General features: G+C 41.2%; 1 protein-coding gene across 2 annotated transcripts in view; it reads right to left on the bottom strand.

Annotated features, from left to right (window-relative positions):
- DAAM2 (dishevelled associated activator of morphogenesis 2) overlaps positions 1–22,275 on the bottom strand; it is a gene marked incomplete at its 3' end in the record, with an annotated part of 119,122 nt that overhangs the window by 79,826 nt on the left and 17,021 nt on the right. For both annotated transcript variants that reach the window (XM_081998230.1, XM_081998231.1), the window contains exon 2: positions 15,504–15,593. In XM_081998230.1, coding sequence (XP_081854356.1) covers positions 15,504–15,593 — 90 coding nt within the window. The remainder of the gene's footprint in view (positions 1–15,503; positions 15,594–22,275) is intronic.

The following is a 22,275-nucleotide window of genomic DNA, read 5'->3' as shown; positions in this document are numbered from 1 at the left end:
AAATCTTTCTTGAGCAAAGAACCATGATACCATTCCTTGAGCTCCTCTCTATATCAGTAAAAATACAAACACAGATGAAGAATATGAGATGAGGCTACTGTAATATAAGTTCCTGTTCCAGCTTGTTCACTGTATCGTGTCCAGACACCGCATGCCCAAGTTTATACTTGGGTCACAAAGAATTGCATTTATTTGCAAAAGCCACATTAAGGTTAGTGTGGTTCCTCCTTGCAATAGCCTGCATGCATCATTCTAGTGCCTCAGAGAGCTGAAAGACAGGTTATTTTACCTGGTGTGAAGGGTCAGCATCATCACATATAGCTCAGAAAATTTAAATCATGGAGTTCAAGTCATTACAAGAACCTAATACCTTTTAAGAAAAAGTGAAATATATTATTTGTCATACTAAGTCCCTGTAGCTTTTTTTTCATATTTCTCATTAAAAGGCAATGGGAATCAGGATCCTGATTACAAATAAGTGGGGATTTTTCAGTGAATATTTTTTCTAATGCCAGTTCACTGAAACTTCAACTTTTAACATGACTTACATCAATTGAGATGAAAGCTTTGCTGGATAAAGGTTCTGTTTCTGGATAAAGCCCTCTCACACTCTTCAGAACAGCCTAGATGGTAAAACATTCATCTGAGATGTGCAGGATTCAGACTCACGTCCATGTTCTGTTTCAAAGTGAGGTGCATGACCCTTGCTCTTCATACAAACATTCTGGCCACTATAAACAAGGTAGGGTTTTTTAATTTGCTTGGCGGGTGGAAGATGGTTATCACTTGCACTTCATTTCCCACAAGAGCTACTCTTCTCCCTTCATATGCTTTTAAAAAAGACTCAATTTACCACAACATCTGCTATTAATGCTGAATACAATACAATCTTGTAACACCTTGCACTCTACACTGTCAAAGGTCCTAAAAGAAAATCACGTATTAGGTTTTCCACTGTCTCTTTCAGTGAGATCAGCAAAAACAGGGAAAATGGGATGCAGACAATTACACAGTTCCCAGTTACACAGGAAATCTGCAGCACAGCCAAGAATCAATCCACACTGAAGTTGTACTGCACTCTTGTCCAAATCACCATTTTCCTTTTTTTTCCACAATTTACTGACTTTTCTTCACTTTAAGGAGAAGTGCAGCTTTCAAAGAAACATTTACCTGTTCATTAACACACTGCCCATCCTATTGGCTAAGTCTTAGTTCAGAGCAGCGAAAGTGGCATAAATAAAAAGCACTTCCATTAAAAGACGCAAAATGTGTTTGATCTGCTATGGGATGAAATAGTAATTCAGAAGTGGAGGTAAAATGCACCTAAGCTTTTCAGACAGTCTACACCTCCAAAAAGCCAACCATGTCCCAAGAGATGCTAATTTTGAAACACGACAGACCATAGGACTGAGCCATTCACTAGACAGATGTGGTCACTGCTCCATTTCTCAGGATCCATGACTAACATTTACACAAATATTCTCAGGGTTTGGGGGAGGGAGCTATATCCAAGCCTTTTAAGCATAATTTATCTAGAGTGAGAAAAACAAACATTACTTCTCTCCCTGGAATTAAGCTGTTGATATGCAGATGATAATCTTTCTGCCACAAAAGCAGTCTACTGTATAACTTGTTGAAAGGGAATATTCAGGTATAGCCATACATGCTTGCAATTCACTGGATTATGACACAGGAATATTTTACCTAAGAGACCACAGGGTTTTGGGTGGGTTTTTTTCCTTTTTTTTTTTTTTTTTAATTTTTTGCTTCATTTAACCCTATCTCTGTCCTACTGCCAGTAACTTGATGGACCTAATAATGACCTCTGATGCTGGTTACTAGCCAGCCTTTCAAAGGAAGAATCAAAGGCTTCATATTATTATTTATATCACAAAATATCTTATACTGCCGAACTGTGGAATTCACTGCCACAAAATATGATAAAGTCTAAAAGCATAAAAGTGAAAAAGGGATACATTTATGAAGGATGAGGATTCTGTCTTAGAAACCTTTTCATAATAGAGAGAAGCTTCAACCCTGCTGAAATTCACCAGACTTTAGAAATTAAAATGGACTATCAGTCATTTTTGAAAGATGGTTTGCCCTACCACAGGCTGAAAAACTTTCCAATAAGTTAAATGTATGCTTTGTTTTGAACTGCTTATTCCATCCATCACTTTTTTTGCTTCCCAAGCACCCATAGATACAGCAACTTTAGTTGTACATTGTATACACACCATGTGTCATTTCCAACCTCATCTAACAGGTAAACCCGCTTCAAATTAATTACTTTTAATTGGTATCAGTCTAACGGAGATGAAGGCTATGCTTTTATTTCTTATATTCCAGAAAATGTGCCAGATGCGTTGCAAACACATACAGATACATAGTTTCTCACTGAAAATGGACTGCAATGCCATACCTGGCAGGTGGAAAAGTTGTTGGTGCAGTGTTATGAGCTGAAGATAAGAGTTAGGTTTTTTCTGAATCCTCAGAAGTCTCAACTACTGATTTTAATGAACTGTATAATTGTAGTGTTTAAACCAAGATGAAGTTTAACAATAATCACGTCTGGCACAAGACTTACTAAAGATTACTGATGGAGAGAATCTCATTTTAAGGAACTTTAAATTATAGCAGGGTTGCATAGTACACTTTTAGTTTTAAGACCCTTTCTTCTTTTTCCTCTTCAGAGAATCACAGAACACAGAATCACAGAACCACCAAGGTTGCAAAGGACCTTCAAGATCATCAAGTCCAACCATTAATCCAGCACCATCGTGTCCCCTAAACCATATCCTGAAGCGCCACATCCACACGTTTTTTGAACACTTCCAGAGATGGTGACTCCACCACCATTCTTCTGTTGGCTTGTTATCATTCTCCTCAATACAGATAGATGTAAACTTGCTGCCAGCACTGACTGCATCAGCCTCCTCTTATCATTTACAGATCATACAAGTGTGCTTGTCCCTCTTCAAACATATTTAGCCCTGCCATAGGATGGGGATCCCACCATCACCAGGCATTAATTTATGGGTATAGTGTGTGACCACGAAGACAACATGTCCCTCTATTTACAGAACTACTTAAATGTACAGCTGAGGCCACACTGAATTATCCAGTGCCTTCAGCCCTCAGGACAAAACTTACTTGCCAAATTGAAGTCTACTGGTTCTACGCATTGTTCCTCTGCTGAACCTTTGTCATGGAAGTTGCTCTCGTTGGATACGTTCCCCTGACCCTGTTGCTGCCTAAAGATCATTCTGTCCTATTAGCTGAACTCCATACTCATGTTTAAAACCTCTTATATGCACTACTATTCACAAGCCCCAGATCAATCAACTGATATTTTGCAGCTGATAAGTGTATAATATGAATAATGAGCTGCCAGGTAAGGCAATTCATGAATTCTCTGCACTTCCAGTGAAGAAGTTCTCAGAAGCCTACCTTCCCTCAGCCCATTCTGTACCCTTCTTTTGGAAGTGATGGGAAATGTCCGCTATGGAGGATCCTACCAGTCAGGAGGTCAGTTCATGATTGTTCTACTCAGGGGGTCTTCAGGAGAAGACAAAACATTTCTCAGGGACACAGCCTGCTCTCCAAGTGTGTGGCTATGGACGTAGATTGTACTCCTGAACCACAGGTCTGTCCCCACAAACCTGCAGCAAGCTTGAGGTCAGGGTGAAGGTTCTGCAGTGATTCCTGTGGCAGGTGTAGTCAACAATCTGTTGCTATCCCAACAAATTCTAAGCAGCAGCGGTGGGACATACTCTATTGTTTCATTAACATCCAAGCTCTGCATTGTCCCTACTATTTTTTACTCTGTGTTATGTATAAGTATTGTGTGTACATTTCCATTCTAGCATTAAGCCAGTTCAGATTACAGTCAATATGCTGTGGATACAGAAAGGGGCTTTTTCCTCACCCATCCAGAATCCCTTGTTCCCTTTCCAGCAGCACTATTTTCAATTGTATCCCTACCCTGCTAGTATTTATGTAATTTGGACTGTCTCCTTCCTCACTTCCTCTCCTCTTCCTCCCAGAATTCTTTAGGTCATGTGAAAAACCAGAGAAGAGCCCAGCCTGCGTAACCAAGCCTCCTGTCTGTCACATGCCTGCACTGAAAGTTTATGTTTTTGTCCTACTCTGTCTATCTCTAGCATGAAACCACTTACAATCTTTTCTAAATAAAATGAAGTCACCTACCATTCATGGCAATCACCCTGCATGTCGCATGATGATGGGAATGAAATGTCACTAACAGTGCTCAAAGACACAAGGAACTACCTAGGACACACCTACTTAGAGCCAGCACAGCTACCTAGGACAAGTCCCTCTGGGAACACACACACAGGATTTGTTAATACCAAACACCAAAAGGTTTCTCTTCACTGTCCACTGTCCATTTTTCCAGTGACACTGCTACTTGCTCCAGTCCACTTCTGCTCTGGGCCCTTTACTAAGAGGAATTACAGTTGAGTAGTGAGAGCAGCCTCTTGTTTTCTATTTGTCTTCCTCCTTTAACCCCAGTCAATATTGAAAAAACAATAAAGTTAGGAGCTGTTGGACAGGTGAACAAAGGGAATGAATAGAGGCCTACGACTTTTAAGTCGCTAACCCAATAGTTGAGTGTATCATTCAGTTGCTTTCTTTCTCTCCCCTTTCCATAAACTCAGGTAAATCTGTTTCCTTTCTCCCAGTCTTCATTTCTCTCACCCATTACATGTGAAAAAAGTTTGGGATGGCAGATGCCTTTCAACAGATGACTGAATATCCTGGAAAACAATGTGATTTTCACCTCAATTCAGGTATGTAGCTGAAACTGTCACATCTGACTAATGAAAACTAAACAATTCTCCAGAACAGTAGAAGTAAAATTATTTATCTTCATGGCTGTCACTAGATCCTTGCAACAATTCTTTACTGTGCCTGTTTCTAAACTTTTCATTTAAAAGATAGGGAATTCAGCAACTCTTCCTGCTCAGTATCCACTGGCTTTTGAAAGGCTGGTGAGCATTTAGTGAAATTCCAAGTGCAGAGAAGAGTGAGCCCTGGCCTGTGCCAAATCTGCTTCTCACGTAACAGAGAAATATGCCAGTTATTTACAAATTCTTTGCTCTTGCTTATCCACCTAAGACTAACCTCACTAAGAATGGTGAGAACTGCATTGGACACCAGTATATACTATTATTATTGCATACCACCAGCAGGACTGACTCATACTTGGACTGTTGAGATCCAGAACTTTTGCAAAAGGACAGACAAGGACACAACATAATCCAGTGACAGCAATTAAATCACACAATCAGCATTTACATGTACTTCCCATACAGCAGAACTGGATTGTTCACCATTATTTTTGTTCTTGTACAGCAAATTACACCATCTTAGTAGGATGACAGCTGCATAAATGTTGGGGGGTTTTTTCCCTCTCTCTTTTTTTTTTTTCCCCTTCTTTTTTTTCCATGGTAGGGTCACATCTGCTCCCACTGAGCTCTCCCAAACTCCCACAGAATGCAAGCCAAATGCAAAACACAGCATTAGGCATGATGATGACAATTTTCCAACTATCACTGTATAACCTCAGAACTATTTTGGGCCTGATTTTTGAGAAGTTTTGAGTACTAACTTCAACTGGAGCACTAGTAGCAGACCTGAAAAATGCAGAATTGCAAGATGGACACCTAAATTCTAGATACACGGAATACCTATAGCAAATATCATGGCAAGTTTATGGCATTTATGTCTTCAGGAGTCTGAACAGAAGAGTTGGGAAGGCATTTTCCAAGCAACAGCTAACCTTTGCTGTTGGAGAGAGAGGGGGAGAGGGAGGAAGAAACTAAAAATATTCCAGGCTGTTCCCATAGTGGTGTGGGGAAGAGAAGACTTTTCAATTATACATAAATAAATATATAAAATTTCAAGGCTCTGATGCAAAAAAACCTCTTATACCTGGATAAATAAATGAGTCTGTAACTGTTAGCATTGCAGCATGGAAAATATAAACCAAGTAAAATGAACAATTTGGAAAAAACTCCTTATCTCCTCTTATGTCTGCTATAATGTGATATTTTAGGTATCATGATTCCAAGCTGTAATAATGGTATATCAGCTGAATTGTGCAAGCATTTTTGCCTCCTTGACACCAAATTCATCCTTCAAACCACTGCAAGAGCGACTCCAGGAAAAAAACAAAACAAAACAAAACATATTTTTAAGAGGAGTCTCCCACATCATTAAGCCTACCATATTGTTCCTCAGAGTAACCTCTTCAAGGTACTTGCTATAGAACGGAAAATATCAAGGAAAAGAAACATCAAGACAAATTACAGGAACTTAGTGATAAACCATACAAAAAGGCTACTACTTCAGCCTTAGGACACACATTAACAGGTGCCATTAATCAAACAGCTCTTTCACACTGAAAAGACCTAATTACACCACTAAACAGGAAATGTGTGCATTTGCTGCATTAGTGGCACTCGCTGCATTTTGTTGTTTCCCATTCTGTCCTGTGCTTGTCATAGGCCAGAGTTTCTGAATTTACTGCTCTAAAGTCTACTTGCATTTATAACAGAGTAATTTTTGAAGCCACGTGCCTGTCTTCCATACCTAGACTAAAGATACTGGAATGACCCAATGTCAGCATCAAGCTAACAAATCATCCCAAACATCTGAGCATGAAGTCATTCTGTTAACAGAAAAAGGAACAGATGCTGGTGGGAAAAAAGCAAGTTAACTCCATAATTGCTGGCATTTTCCAAACATCCAGCTGAAGGAATGCCACGGTTTGCAAAGGGCAACATCCTCCCACTGTGACTTACCAGTGTTACAAGATTTCCACTGAGCCATAGGCTAACTGAAAGCAAGTCTATATTCAGAGAATTCATTTGAGAAATTCCACAGTTCAGACTGTTTCACCAGCAGTCTTCTTGAGCTAAGGAAGTCACGCAGTCACTCAGCCAAAAGCAACCATGGATCCCAGGCACTGGGAGGGAACCAACTAACAACTTCTGCTACAGCCTATTTCAAGGAGCTGGTCTCATAGCAATAATACAGGAGACAGTACGTTGCACAGAGCCTTTCTGTTGCCCCCTTCTTTCTTTATAGGGCCATACAGCTGCTTTCCTAGTTTGGTTTATGGTTAGTTCAGGGAATCACAGAACACTTTAGGATGGAAGGGGCCTTGGGCAGATGGGACCTGCTCAAAGCAGAGCTAATTTCAAACTTAGATCAGGTTGTTCAGGTCGTTGTCAATGTTTGAAAACTGAGTTAAATTAAAATGTTGACTGAAGAGCTGAACTCCTGCCACAAACTTCTACAGCATCAGTAGGAATAGGAACAGTTTTCCAATGCACCAAAGACTTCATGTGAAGTCTAATTCTCCATCTCCAATGTACAGGTGGACTTTGCCCTGCGGTCATCAGATATCCTCATTGTTTAGCCAGCAATACACTTGCACTAAGCATTCCAAGTCCTACACAGCTTCTTCAGCTTCCTACTGTCTACCAACTGTTTTTGCTTTTAGGCTATTTTATGTGCTGTGAGGTTACTGTGCGTTTTTCAGATATCCCAGGGGAAGAGAGAGTAGAAGCACCCACCCACACTCCCCCTAAACACTTCATGCAAAGCTGGGAGAAAAAAACTCTCATGAAGTCACATCCAAACCTCGTCAAAATGGGATTCCTTACAAATGGCATCTCAAATACTGCAGCAAATCATCTTGTGTGTTCATGTCTGCTGTTCCCACATGCAGCGTGTGGAATAACAACTCTAAAGAAGGCAACTTATAAGGGACACATTAAATGCTCCTTATAGCTATAAATCCATAACCAAAACAGTTTAGCATTCCAAATCAATAACAGACTCTAAGAGCATTTCAAAGAGGAAAAAATACTGCAAGAAGATAGAATAGAAAACAATACAACTTCAAACCACCCACTTCATTTGTTATGAGACAACCACGTGCTTGGCACTCTTCATACAGAAAGGATGAACCCCAAAGGGCTTTCATAGCTCGGATCAGACAATACAAAACCAAAAACCCACACTCAGACAACACAATGGTGTGATCTTCATCTGGTATGTTGTATCACTAAATAAGACCAGATGAAGATCCGTTTTCTCTTCTTTAAGGAATATCTATTTTCCTCTGAATATCTCTACATATATCTCCTACTTTAAAGTAGGAACCTGAAAAAATGAACACTTTCTTACGGCAAGAATTGCAGAACTCCTATCTAAATACACCAGATGTAATGCAGCCTCCTGCTCTTAAAGGCTCCATATGACGTCTTAAATGCACAGAAAAGACCTCAGGGTTTTGGAAGATAAGCCCTGCCAGTTCACTTTAGCTGAGAAGTAACTGCCTCTCCTTCTTAACCAAGCTGAAACTACACTTCAACAGTGCAAAACCACAGAACAAAGCAACCCAAGAATAAACAGTAGGTACAGGAACATTCACCCACTTCAGAAACTTTCCTCCAAAGGCAATGAGGACTCAAGGTATTATATTTGCATCCATCTTCTGCTGCATCCCTGGCAGACTAAGGTAATCATATAAAAAGCTGCAAAAGCAGCTTAGATTTCTCCAGCAGGTTTCATATATTTTTTATCAACACAGACACACACACACATATATATATATATGAATTTATATTATACATATGAGTTAATTTTTATAGTTATAGTTTTAATGGAAGGAAGAATCCACAGTATAGGTGAATTGCACTCCCTAGAAGCTGGAACTGTAGCTGGGTTTCAAGCAGGGTTTATAGCTTATAGTAATACAGCCTGGTTTTGGATTGGAAATTTTGCTTAGAGCTCTGCAGGATTCTGAAGGCAGGCGTGGGCATGGGGGTGGAGGACAGCAGTATCTTACTCTATATCCAGATGCACAATATCAAGCTATACTTTTTATGGTGACATTTTGCTGACAATGAAAACGTCAAGGGCAAAGCTCAAAGAGAAACTCTCAAAGAAAATAAAAACCCAAAACTTGACATGTAGACATTATCTTCATTAATGTTAGACAGCCAGCATGGGACCAAAGTGGGAGTTTGTGAAATTGAGCTGCAAATGGTATAAAAAAAGCAGTAAAACTACTAAAACTTAAAGTCTGATTAAGGCTAGGATTCCCCAGGACATTCTGAAACCTAATGTTGGGCTGGATGCAGCCCTCACATTAGGAAAAGGGACCTGAATGCAGCAGTATTTGCTGCTGCTTTGTAGGAGAGGTGTAAACCTTCTCTAGAAGGGCATCTGGGTTGCTCTGCACCTGGATTGCAGCTTCACTGGTTTCAGCATTGATCTGCGACCTCACTCCAACAGACTTGGACTCCTGAGTGATTGTGTAATGCGCAAAAGTGCCTTTCACTCCATCCTTCCTGCTCCTTGCAGTGAGCTATCCCAAGTCTGGAGGCTTCACCACAAAATCCATTCCTACCAGAATACTTTAAAAGACAGATAGGTGCAGCAAGGAAAAAGAATGAACAGCGCTTGAACTGAAAATACATTCAGATTTTTAAGACCGTACTGGAGGGGGGGGAAAAGGAGGGGGGGGCAGGGGGTGAGGACAGGGGGAAAAATGCTGTATGCAGACAAGACATGTATATAGTGCAGGGAAAAGGTATGAGAGGATGAGATGGCCAGAACATTGCCACAAAGTTTCCTAACTTTGCTACTCTTTCTTTCAGATAGAGAGAAATGCATTAGATATAAACATAATAATGAGAAGTTCTTTGAAGCTATTCAACAGTTTAGATCAAAGACTTAGAACCAAGGAGTTTCCTGACTCCTATTCTCATATTCAGTTTAAGAGGGTTTTTTTATTCATCACGTAGATGAAAAACATAATTAAAATATAGTTAAAAAATAATTGCAAGGGATGGAATCATAAGGAAATTTTCTTTTCTGCACATGGGCTGTTACAGCATATGCTTCAGATAAATTTTCCTCAGAATTTTTAAAGCCTAATTTGCTATTGTGGAGAAGCCTTTCTCTACATTTGTTTCCCACAGTAGAAAAAGTACAATCAATTTAAGGATTATAAGCATGTACTCTTTATTTAGATGCCATAAATGCCTCTTTCCAGAAAGTTGCAGTGTGCTGATTATTGCTTCACTACTTGAGCTTGAATAATCTCACTTGAGTAGGTAAAGCACAATCAACTCAAAGCAGCCATTCTAGGGTACAACCAAAATCAGAAGAGTACAAACTAACCCCAAAATATCTAGGAGAGCTCAACACAGTTATTAGAATTGAGCTTTTTGTTTATTTTGTTTGTTTGTTTGGAGAGAAGCTGTATGATACAGCTAGTCCAGATTAGCTGTACTTTGGAAAGAGCTTTGCTACCATTTTTTCCCCCTCAAAGAAACACAGAATTTAAAAAAGCCCCAAAACTAACTTGTTTAACTCTGCAAAATGTGTGTGTTTCCTACTAAAATCTGCTCAACTGAAGGCTTACAAATTAGTCTCTGGAGGCAGGAAAGGCTGTAAAAAGAAAATTACTTGCTTTCCAATAGTAGTAAGTCTAAGAGCTTGTAGGATTGTACAGAAGGCAATAAGCTATTGCCTGCACAATGAGACCTCATTCTTAGAAATGCAGACTGCATCCAAAGCAGCGTGTGCCGAAGTAGTGCAATCCCTCCATTTCCTACCCTTTTTGGGATACCAGTATGAACTCATTTACAGGTGAAATATTTGAGATGACAACTTCTTCTTTCCATATGATAATTTGATCAGCATTTAATGAAGTCATGCACTTTAATACCAGCTCCTGGTAAAACAGCACTGAATAACATCAGTTTTCTAAACCTTGACATCAGAAATTTACCATTTACAAATAAATACATCTGAAAGCATGGTTTAGTGCTTGATCTAATTCCTGCAAAACATATAACTAGTAGGAAATCTAGAGATAATTTTACAGGAAGGAATTACAGCAGTGGATTATAGGTTTTATGTATTTCTAAATTTCAGATGATGGTGAGACATGAAGATTGTCCTAAACAAAACGAGAATAAAGCACCTGAACTGCGAGAGGATGTCACCATTTGCATTTTGCCTAACATATGGCTTTACTTATAACTCAATATGGTATCAGGGAAAATTCATACTACCGAGAAAGAGTCAATCTAAAATGTGTAGTACTGGTGTTTTGGGTCAGGGTGCTGTCAGTGGTGACTGATTAATGATTCTTCTGATACAAATTAAGACAACTGCATCTCTGTACTGATTAATGGCAAGGTAGAAGACAGCTGAGAACACATTAACATTTTCCAACAGAACAGTCTTTATTCCTTGCAAGTAGGTACTCCACAAATGAGAGTGAAGCATTCACTATAGATGCTAGCTGAAGCTTCTCCTTTAGATCAATTCATTGGTGATTTGTTTTTAGTACTAATGGTTTCAGATGCAAGCCTAGAATGACCAAAAGTGACCAAAGCAAGCATGGGTGTATAATACTGTGTGAACGCTCCTCTGTAGATACCACCCACAATCATGACATTTCAATCCAGACCTGAATCTCCTTTGAGTACCGTGGAACACTGACTGGCAGCTGTGCCCCTGGCATATAACTTTAAATGCACAAACATACATGACTTCCCCCATTTCTTCAGAAAGGCTTGGTATCAGAAACAGACAGAATGAGTTTTTTTGATACAATAGTGACTTTCTGCTACAACATTGGGAACAAGTACCGTAGAAGATTATATCCAAAGTCTAACTGCCAAGATGAATGGACAGTGTGCCTGCAGCTATGACCGATCTTCATTTTTGCAAGCAACATTTGTTTACTTAAGACAGTCCACTACCCTCACCATGTTTGGAGCAAATCAGGAAGCTCTGACCTTCCGTTACTTTTAGACGAGAAAAGGCACCTGAGGTAAATGATTGTAAACACTTGCCTCAACCTGCACTTCCTGACCTTCTAGTTCATAGTGTTTTCACTTGCTGCATTTCAAAGCATAGAGCCATCACTTCCCAGGAAACTCAAAGAACCCAACATCAGCAAGACAGAGCTCTCTGAGGGCTTGTCCTGGATGGCTGACAGCATTCTGCCAAGTGAGGAATTGGGCCCTTTGTAGCTAAAATTAGATTACAAGTTCTTCAGGGAAAAGAGAGCTTTCCTCTAAAGGGAAGCCTGCAACAAGCTTCTCTGTCACTGTAAAACAATGCTGATAGGTGGATGAGGTAGTAGGCTAGCGAGAGAGATGTCATCACTGATCATCTGACTGCCTGTGAGGGAAACAATGAATAACATTGGACAGTTAAGGTTTCAAGTAATTGAAAGTATCTACAATGTAATGAATAGACATCTGGCAACAGTATCCTGTTCCAGTTAGCACATCATTTTGGATAGCTGGAGTTCAGCTAACTGAGGTTGCACTATAAATGCATTATAAAGATTTTCCAGTATGCAGCTCCTTTAACTCTGGAGCTCTTCAAGATCCTTATATCAAATCCACTGCTTAAAAGAAAGAAAAAAAAAAAAAAAAGTGTGATGTAGGGAATCCAACCAACATATTAAAATATATTAAAGCCTGAATCATCCTGCCAAGGCTGTCTGGGAGGTGGAATGTGTGGTTCTCTTAAGATGGCTACAAACAGATCCTCTCCCACCAGAGCTGAAAAAGCCAGCTGAGCTGGCCAGCAAAAGTGTAAAGCAGACATTAATCACAGCAGTCTGCACCTTCCCTCCACTTGCAAGCTTTGTGTACCAGCAGGAAGGAGAACGGAGAGAGCACCAAACACAACTGAGCCTGGACTGCTCTTATGCACCTCCCGAATTATTGCTAGCTCAGAGGCACTGTAACTAATTTGTTGCTATTAACTTCCCTGTGTGATGCATTTCAACCAAAAGCAACACACATGCAAAGCACTCATCTGACTGATTTGACTGAGGTTTTCTTTAATTACATGATAGGGAAGATAATTCCTCCTCCCACCCCACGAGGAAAGGCAGGCAGCAAACACAACTCAGAAGGACCATGCTCAGGGTTTCGATCTGCCATCTTCAGTATTGAAACCTAAACCTCCTCTTTCAGCTTCTGTTATGCAAACTTACATATAAAAACTGATGATCACATAACATGACTTGCACATTTGGGAAATAAAACTAGCCAACATGCTCACCACACCTTTTCTTCCCCCTAACACTTTTTGTTAATGAATACATGCTATTGGGGCTATCTTTGTTTCTGACTGTTTTCTCCTAGAGCAGCAAAACATTCTCACCACACCAAACCCGCAGGAATTCCTCTTTTACAAGTTTCGCAACAGTGATACAACTTGTCAGTTCACTTGGCCATCATTCTGCCAGTGACAAAATACCCAGTGTGATACATCAGCTTCTGATTTACTGCCCCTCTTGACCGGTTTGTCAGAACTTTGAAGACCCTGAATGGCAAGCATTACACAGAAATTCATAGGAACAGGTTGTCTTCACTTTCGAGTGTAATATGGAACATTTTGTATGAGGTCCTGGGTATATCCACCCAAGAGTACTGAGAGAGCTGGCGGAGGAGCTTGCCAAGCCACCCTCCATCATTTATCAGCAGTCCTGGTTAACAGGGGAGGTCCCAGAAGACTGGAGGCTTGCCAATGTGATGCCCATCTACAAGAAAGGCCAGAAGGAGGATCCAGGGAACTACAGGCCTGTCAGCCTGACCTCTGTGCCAGGGAAGATCATGGAACAGTTCATCCTGAGAGTGCTCATGGAGCATGTGAAGGACAACCAAGGGATCAGGCCCAGCCAGCATGGGTTCATGAAAGGCAGGTCCTGCTTGACCATCTTGAGTTCTTTCTATGACCAGGTGACCTGCCTAGTGGATGAGGGAAAGGCTGTGGATGTTGTCCACCTGGATTTTAGTAAAGCTTTTGACAGCATCTCCCAGAGCATTCTCCTGGAGAAACTGGCAGCTCGTGGCTTAGAAAGGTTTACTCCTCGCTGGGTAAAGAACTGGCTGGACGGCTGAGCCCAGAGAGTTGTGGTGAATGGAGTTAAATCCAGCTGGCGGCCGGTCACAAGCGGTGTTCCCCAGGGCTCGGTTCTGGGGCCGGTCTTGTTCAGCATCTTTATTGATGATCTGGATGAGGGGATCGAGTGCTCCCTCAGTAAGTCTACAGATGACACCAAGTTGAGAGAGAGTGTTGATCTGCTGGAGGGCAGGAGGTCTCTGCAGAGGGATCTGGACAGGCTGGATCGATGGGCAGAGGTCAACTGTATGAGGTTTAATAAGGCCAAGTGCCGAGTCCTGCACTTGGGTCACAACAACCCCATGAAACGCTACAGGCTTGGGGAGGAGTGGCTGGAGAGCTGCCCGGCAGAAAAGAACCTGGGGGTGCTGGTTGACAGCCGGCTGAACATGAGCCGGCAGTGTGCCCAGGTGGCCAAGATGGCCAACAGCATCCTGGCCTGTATCAGGAATAGTGAGTAGGGCCAGCAGGAGTAGGGAAGTGATCGTGCCCCTGTACTCCGCATTGGTGAGGCCGCAGCTTGAATACTGTGTTCAGTTTTGGGCTCCTGACTACAAGAAGGATATCGAGTTGCTGGAGCATGTCCAAAGAAGGGCAACGAAGCTGCTGAGGGGTCTGGAGAACAAGTCCTATGAGGAGGGGCTGAGGGAACTGGGATTGTTCAGTCTGGAGAAGAGGAGGCTGAGGGGAGACCTTATCGCTCTCTACAACTACCTGAAAGGGGGTTGTGGCGAGGTTGAAAGGGGGTTGTGGCGAGGTAGGTGTTGGTCTCTTCTCCCAAGTAACTAGCGATAAGATGAGAGGAAATGGCCTCAAGTTGCAGCAGGGGAGGTTTAGATTGGATATTAGGAAAAATTTCTTCACCGAGAGAGTGGTCAAGCATTGGAACAGGCTGCCCAGGGCGGTGGTGGAGTCACCATCTCTGGAAGTGTTCAAAAAACGTGTGGATGTGGCACTTCTTGACATGGTTTAGGGGGCGTGGTGGTGTTGGATTAACGGTTGGACTTGATGATCTTAAAGGTCCTTTCCAACCTTAATGATTCAGTGATTTTCTACAAGGTCTGGAAGACCTTGAACTACCAAGCTTTAAGGCATCGCTATTATTATGTAATTTACAGATATTTGAAGACATGTTGAAAGATTTCAGTAATACATTTTCTAGTCTAAGAAACCTACAAAAGTTTTTAAAAATTCCTTAACATGTTTCCATGATAGTTTTTCCTCCATCTCACAGAAAAAAAACCCAAAAAACAAACCCAAGACCAAACATGTAAAAGATTCAAAATGGGACAAGATAGGATTTTAACTTGTTAACATTCTCTTCAGAAATCACACATGAATACACTACTTTTAAGAAGGTTGTACCATATTCATTCTGATAAAAATCCTTACATCACTTAATCATGTTCTTGAGTAAACAGTAGATAAACACATAGTTCAAATCTAGATGTATATCAGTAATTATGTGCAGGCACACAGAATTTATTGGTGAGCTATTTCAATCAGGACAACAGTAGTACCTTCTTTTTGCTGCAGTAAATCTGCCATTTCTTCTCCGGAGGGAGTGCAAACATAGCCTCTCTGTTCTTGTCTGTGAGATCCAGTTCATCCTGGAGATTGTGAAAAAGAAAAAACAGAAGAAAAACAGTCAACAGCTGCATTGGTAACTTCTAATAGGTTGAGAGAAATCTGGACCAGGTATGTTGACTAGTCTTCAGTCAAAAGGCAGAGTGGACTTAGTGCCTCCCAAAGACTCCAGAGATTATTGCTGCTATGAGTTCTCCCTGGCAGAGAAGAATCTATGAAGAGAGGCAGCCTGAACAACTCCCATGTCAAACTTCCATTACTAATGATTAGCCAAGGATGGGAAAGATCACACGTAAGGCATGAAATGAAAAACTCAAAGCACAGGCTTATGTGATACTCCTCACGACTCTAAGAGAAAGGCTAAAAATTCAATACACCTTTTTCCTGGCCTGCAGTACCAGCTTGGCCTTCCATAGAAGGCGAACACTGAAATCACTGTACCTTTTAAACACAGGTCATGAGACAGTTACCTAGTAGCAGTAATGTCAACAGCAACCTACAGGTTGAAATGTTTGTCCAGATGTTTCTAACCTCTGAACCACACAGTTCCCAGCAAAAGACAACCAGTGTTTCAGACATAAAGGACACATCTCCACACAGCGTCACATCAGGTTGAACAGACCAGCAAATTCAGTCTCTATTATGAAAAGTGAGTTCTGTGGCACGCTTCCTTTTAGAGCCTAGCCAACCTTACATTTGTAAAATGAAGGATAATGCTGTGATCTGGAACTGACTCTCAACTCTGTCACAAGGTGCCTCTGGATACATCACCAAATTCCCCAGCATTGGTTTCTCTTCTGGAAAAGATGGATAACAACAGACTTTTCCTATACGTGTCTCAAATCAAAGCAGAGACTGCTACTTGCTGTGTGTTTATTCAGCACTGATCAGAACAGGGATCCAATCACAGCTGCCAGTTTCAGGTGCTAAAGGGAATTAAAGAAATAAGAATAATCCTCATAGGAAGCAGCCAGCATGAGCAGGGGCAGAAGAAGATGTCTAAATGAGAGTTTCAGTAATAAAAAGACAAGCTTCCAATAATGTTTCAATTAATCAGTTTTGGCAGGTTTTTCTTTTTCCTATATATTTGAAAGTGTTTGGAGAAGGAATTGTCCAGGGGTCCAATATCAAGATGACATTGCAGCACTAAGAACGCTGCATATGCAGATTCTGGCAGCCACACTAACCTAGCCCAAGCAGAGACAATACCTCTTTAACTCAGCCCAACAATGGCTCATTTGGAAAGTGTTCAGGGCTGGGAAACTTGTGAAAACAGTGAGCTAAATTGCACACTGAGCCTGGTAGCGGCTGCTGACAGATTTAAAAGCCCACAGAGATTTCAGCTGCAAAAAGGTACAAAAGAAATGCAAACAGTAACAAGGCAAGGTCAGTGCCAGCAGCCCAAGGTAGGAGAAGCTGGAGGGTTTTTTTTAAACAAGAAAAAGTTTAAAGGGAAAAAAAGCCCAAAACAAAAACCAAAAACCCACCAAAAAACTTCAGCTGTGGAAAAAAAGTGCAAACCATGTGGAAATGTTTAGGGTGAGTTTTCAAACAAGGGGGCAGCCAAGCGAGGCAAGGAGTTTTATCCTTGCTACACACAATTAGAAAGCTCAGGCCAGGATCACATTCTTGGGGGGAGAGGGAGAGTGAAACGACATGTAAGGTCTTAAGACAAACGAAGGAATGCTGTTGGAGGTCAAGCATGTGGGAGGGAAAGGAGGGGCAGACAGGGAATCAGAAATGCCAGGTTTGGAAGAACCACCAAAGAGGCCAGAATACACATCTGAAATGAGCTGGCTAGGCTCAGCTAAATTCTTAGGAAAAGCATGATTGTTTTATTGAACTGCTTAATGATCTTAGCTTTTTCTTCCTTTTTTTTTCCTTTTTTCTTTTTTTTTTTTTAAATAAAGAGCGACTAACTTGGTTTTCTAATCCATACTGCTCTTTTTGGAATCTGATGGCACATTAGACAAGCAGCAAAAGCTCTTCCAAGAAGCTGTGAACAAAATTGAATGATGATCTCAACCGATGTCTCAAGACAACCATTTCACAAAAAGAACGCTCCTATTGACTAAAACAACCCAGAGGCAGGATGCTGCCACTTGGCAGCTTCTAGACACTGTCCTGGACACTGGCAGCATCAGGGACATAAAGAGCACTCTGCCTTCAATGGGGCAACAAGAATATGCAACTTCCAGTCATGTAATTTTGCATCCTGATAGCATGACTTTCTTTTCAGAATGGAAGCCTAGAAAGGTAGTTTGAAGGGATAGAAGATCCAGTGGGAACAAAGTGCATCCACGCCCTACTTTGTTGTGGCTCAGGAGGGTAGATTAAGCCAGAAGAACATTAGAAGTCATCACATTAGCTCAGGTAACACAGTAAGAAGGAAACTGCTCAGGGTTCCAGGCATAACATGATCACCAGAGGCAGACCCAAACACACCTGACTGGAAAACAACACATGGAAGATGGATTACCTGTCCTTTTGAAACAGCTAGTATTTGTCTTCATTAGCTGGGTTCTAACCCCCAGGTAAGATGGGCAGGTAGCAAGCATGAATATTCAGCAGTGAAAGAGACACCTTCTCCAGAATGCAAAGCAGCAGTCAGGCTCTTCAACACCCCTTCCTGAAGTTAGTCTTCAGCAAGTGAGCTCCTTCACTGAGAGGAAGAAAGGAGTGGAAGGAACTGAAAAGCCCTACATGCCCTCCTCTGCCTATACCATTAATCAAACACCACCCTATAAGAACCAGGAAATCCCTGCAAAATACAAGAGACATAAACTCTTCTTCTGGAACCCTCCAAATCATCTTACCTCTCCCATCCCCAGCCCCTTTCTATAGAAGATGATCAGAAGACCACCATGACCGCACAGGAAACCCCTGGATCTAGCTAAGAAAGAAGATCCTGGATCAGGTGGACCATTTTCCTATTCTGACTCAGGATCCTAACAGACAGCACATAAGGCAACTTGCTGTTTTGTAGGGAAACAGGAGGAACAACAGAAAGAATAAATTTCAGAAAGGTGATTTGCTCCACGAATAGGTCATTCTGACACAACGACAGAGGCAGATCTGTCAGTATGTAGAACTTCAGACCCTAGAGTTAGCTCAGTGACAGCAAGCAGCTATTGAAGGAGAAAGGAATTGCAAAGGTTGGCAGGAAAGGGGAAGAACTACAAACTCTGAATGCAGTAATCAAGACTGGGGTTGGAGCCAGGCTAAGGAAGTCGAAGTGACCGAACGTCCAAGGAGCAAACGTAAAGGGCAAGAAAAAAGGGTTGGTCAGAATAAAGAGGGGAAAACGCCCTCCTACATCACCTGTGCCATTTCCCAACAGAAATGTAGCAACTCCTTTTCTATGCTTTGGATGGACGGCTCGGTTCCAGCAATTCACGCCAGCATGACCCTGCACAATGGAGCTCAGCCTCCTGGCTCTTAAAAATACTTGAAGTTGCAAGTGTTCTCATGAAAGACAGATTAAAAAGGCATTTGCCAGGCTGGCTTGAGGGAGGTGTAAAGTACCTCCATTTAATATTCCTCATATTTCTCTCCTTTATCTAGCTATTTTTTTTTTTTTTTTTTACTGAGAGAGGGATACATTCAGGTTAATTTCACTTTCATGTAGGCTTTTTTTTTTTTATTTACACAGATTCAATTTCAATGATAAAACATTTAAAATGTACTGGAGCTGGACTTGAGATTCAAATATTTCCAATCCAGTCCTCAGGCCAAAAGGGAAGATGGCATCCTTTCAAAATCGCTACAACCCAAGGAAATAAGAGACAGAGAGAAAGAAAGGGAACAAGAAGGAGGAATGGGTAGGAAACAATAAAAAGAATATTTTGTGAGATTTAAAACCACATTATGTCCCTTGTTTTTGAGAACATTCATTGAAGTATGAAAGCTGGATTTGATGCTGGGTAGCCATCAGCTTGATAATGATATCACTCAAAGTCCCAGAAGAGCTGGACAGAAAAGCATTTCTCACCTAGACTGGGCAGCACTTTTCTTAGTCACGTGAAATGAAATTAATACAGAGAAAAAGTAATACCTTGGGAATGTAGAAGAGTGGTTCTCTTCAAGAGAGAATCATTAAAGGAGAGCCTTTAACGCTTACCAACATCTCTGTACTGAAATGAGTATTGCATCTCCACTATTCAGTCATCTGTGGAAAGGTGGGACAGAGACACAGGACAGCTGCTCCTTCACCAGCCTACTTCATCTGGCCTTGCAAGAAGACTTGTAGAGTTCATAGGAATTTTGGAATTGAAATGGGGAAAACTTAAAATAGTTTGAAAGTTAAACTTAGTAAGATACTGAAACACACAATAAGACTTCGCATTTTCAACATATCAATGCTGAAGCCACAGCAAGGGTAGGATGGAAACCTTAAGACTTTGAGGTTTGAGCACACAGAGTTATCAGGGCTTCAGGGCTCCAGGACCTCTTGACTTCAAGTCAGAATGCCGGAGACCAAGAGCCCCAAACTTGGCTCTCCAGGGATATTTGGACCCTCATGGGAGATTTCCTGAGTTCCAGTTTCTCATTCTACTTGTTCCACTTCCACTGGCTGATGCACTTCCTGGTCACCAGGGAGCTTCCTAGTGACTTAAGGTCAAACAGCAGCTTCATTGTGTAAAATACAAAAGAGCAACCACCCAAAACAACCAACCATCCAACCTTGGTGGAGCATCCTACCCATGGTGGGGTAGGTTTTTTGGGTTGCTTTTGTTTGTTTGGTTTGGTTTGCCTTCATAGAAGTCTAATGAATCATGCATAGCAGTTCCAGCATAATCAAGCACAGAACTCTGACATGGTATGTTTCATTTACTGCAGGCAATAATTTCATTAATATGGGCATAACACACATTTTTCCAGGAGGGAGAGGATTTTGTTTATTTTCTTATGGTTGCCTGTCTTGTTTCATCAATTTCTTATCATTTCAGCTACAGATAGTTGAGTTATACTTTTAATTTTTGTCTGGAGGTCACAGCCTCTCTTATTTCATGTTCTTGAAAGCACATCCTTTCTACATGCATCTATCCCAGGCCTGTGTTTCACATTTAATGACTCCTTTTATGATTGAGAGAATTTAATGACATCTACAAGCATATTGTCTTTTTTTAAAATGTTTATTTCTGCCTACAAATAATTGCCTTCACGCAATTATTACAGAATTACTAAAGAATTAAATCCTTTTACCACCCTCAGAGGAAATGGCTTTGACATGAAATCAATCTTTATTTTACACCGCAGAATCTAACCCTAAGACATAATACATTGGCAAATAGTCTTTCTGCTGTTCAGAGATGCCTATTTTGACTACCCAATTACAGGTCTATTGCACTATTTGGTTCTTTAGCAGTGGATGGGTACTCAAGCAAAAGGACAGCCAGGTCTCAGAATCAACAGGCACCATGGGAACTAAATCGTCAGATGGCACGAAGTGGCAAAGCTCCCCAGAAAGGTTTAAGGAGAGAGAGTAAAGTTTAACTCAAAATGGAAACTTAAGAACTGCCAGAACAGATGAGACCGGCAGTTATCTGACCTGTGACCAGCACCAAAAGCTTCAGAGGGCTGTGCAAAAGCCCTGCAAGTACAAAGCCATAGAGCAAACTCTGTAGATGGTCAAACACTTCCCAACGCCCTGCCTCAAAGAACTGGCTGATTCTGTGATGCAGGTGAGGTAATGTTCCTTTTAAGATGGGGATAGCATTGGTATTTGCAAATATTTTTTTTGCACAGCTACAAAATTTTGCTTTTGCTTAGTCACACCAGGATTATCCTTAATGGTTCTTTGCGAGTTATCCAATAGGGAATAAAGCTGAGAAAGTAGGAATAATATTAAGATGCCTTTACATCCTCTAGAAAACCTCCGTGATTTGAAGGCTTCTTATAACTTGCTTACATACTCGCTTCAGAAATTTAGATTCCAAGGGTATTTTCATTTTTACATTATGACCTTGCATAGTATGAATTTTAGTTAAATGCACCACTCTTATCTTGCTTCCTGTTCACATCCTCGTTCCTTCTTTTTCCCCTTCTCTTGCAAACGCCTACTTTTTCTTTTCCCCCCCTTCTCTGATCTTTTTCTCATTCCCCTTGATCCTTTTTTCTTGTCATGCATAAATGCACTCTCCCTTATTCACTTCATCAATCACTCTCTGTCTCTTAACAGCATCAAACACACCCAAGTTACAACATGAAGTATAATACAATATTGCCAGTATAATAAATACCCTCTACAGTATGATACCTGTTGCCTCAGGTTCCCCAAGGTCATTTATATAGATGTCTGTCACCATTTTCCCAAAAGGGCCATATTCCAGTTCCACTGATGCTCCTAAGTGGATAGCACAGCTGACGGCCTTACATCCTAGATGAACTTACCTAAATCTTGTACAAATTAAACAGTGATTGTGACACACCACAGGATCCTATCCAGCACCCACTGGCAGGCCCCAGGGAAGTTTAATATTCATGTGCAATCACTTTGAGGGAATAGTTGATGGTGGGTTAATCAATGCTGAAGTACAACTCAAGCTGAAATGAGATAAATGGCACTGACATGTCTGGGACTGTAGAGGAAGGGGAAGCAGTGGAAGGAGATCTGGGAAGAGGTTGTGATCAGCATGTTACAAGCCTTTGCAATAGAGAATCCAATCCAGCATAACTATTATAGCTTTAACAAGTGAACTGAGC

This window comes from Phaethon aethereus, assembly GCF_964289735.1.
Source record: "Phaethon aethereus genome assembly, chromosome: 3".
Lineage (NCBI taxonomy): Eukaryota > Metazoa > Chordata > Aves > Phaethontiformes > Phaethontidae > Phaethon > Phaethon aethereus.
Note: the sequence above shows the minus strand (reverse complement) of the source record. Positions and strands in the feature narration are given on the sequence as shown.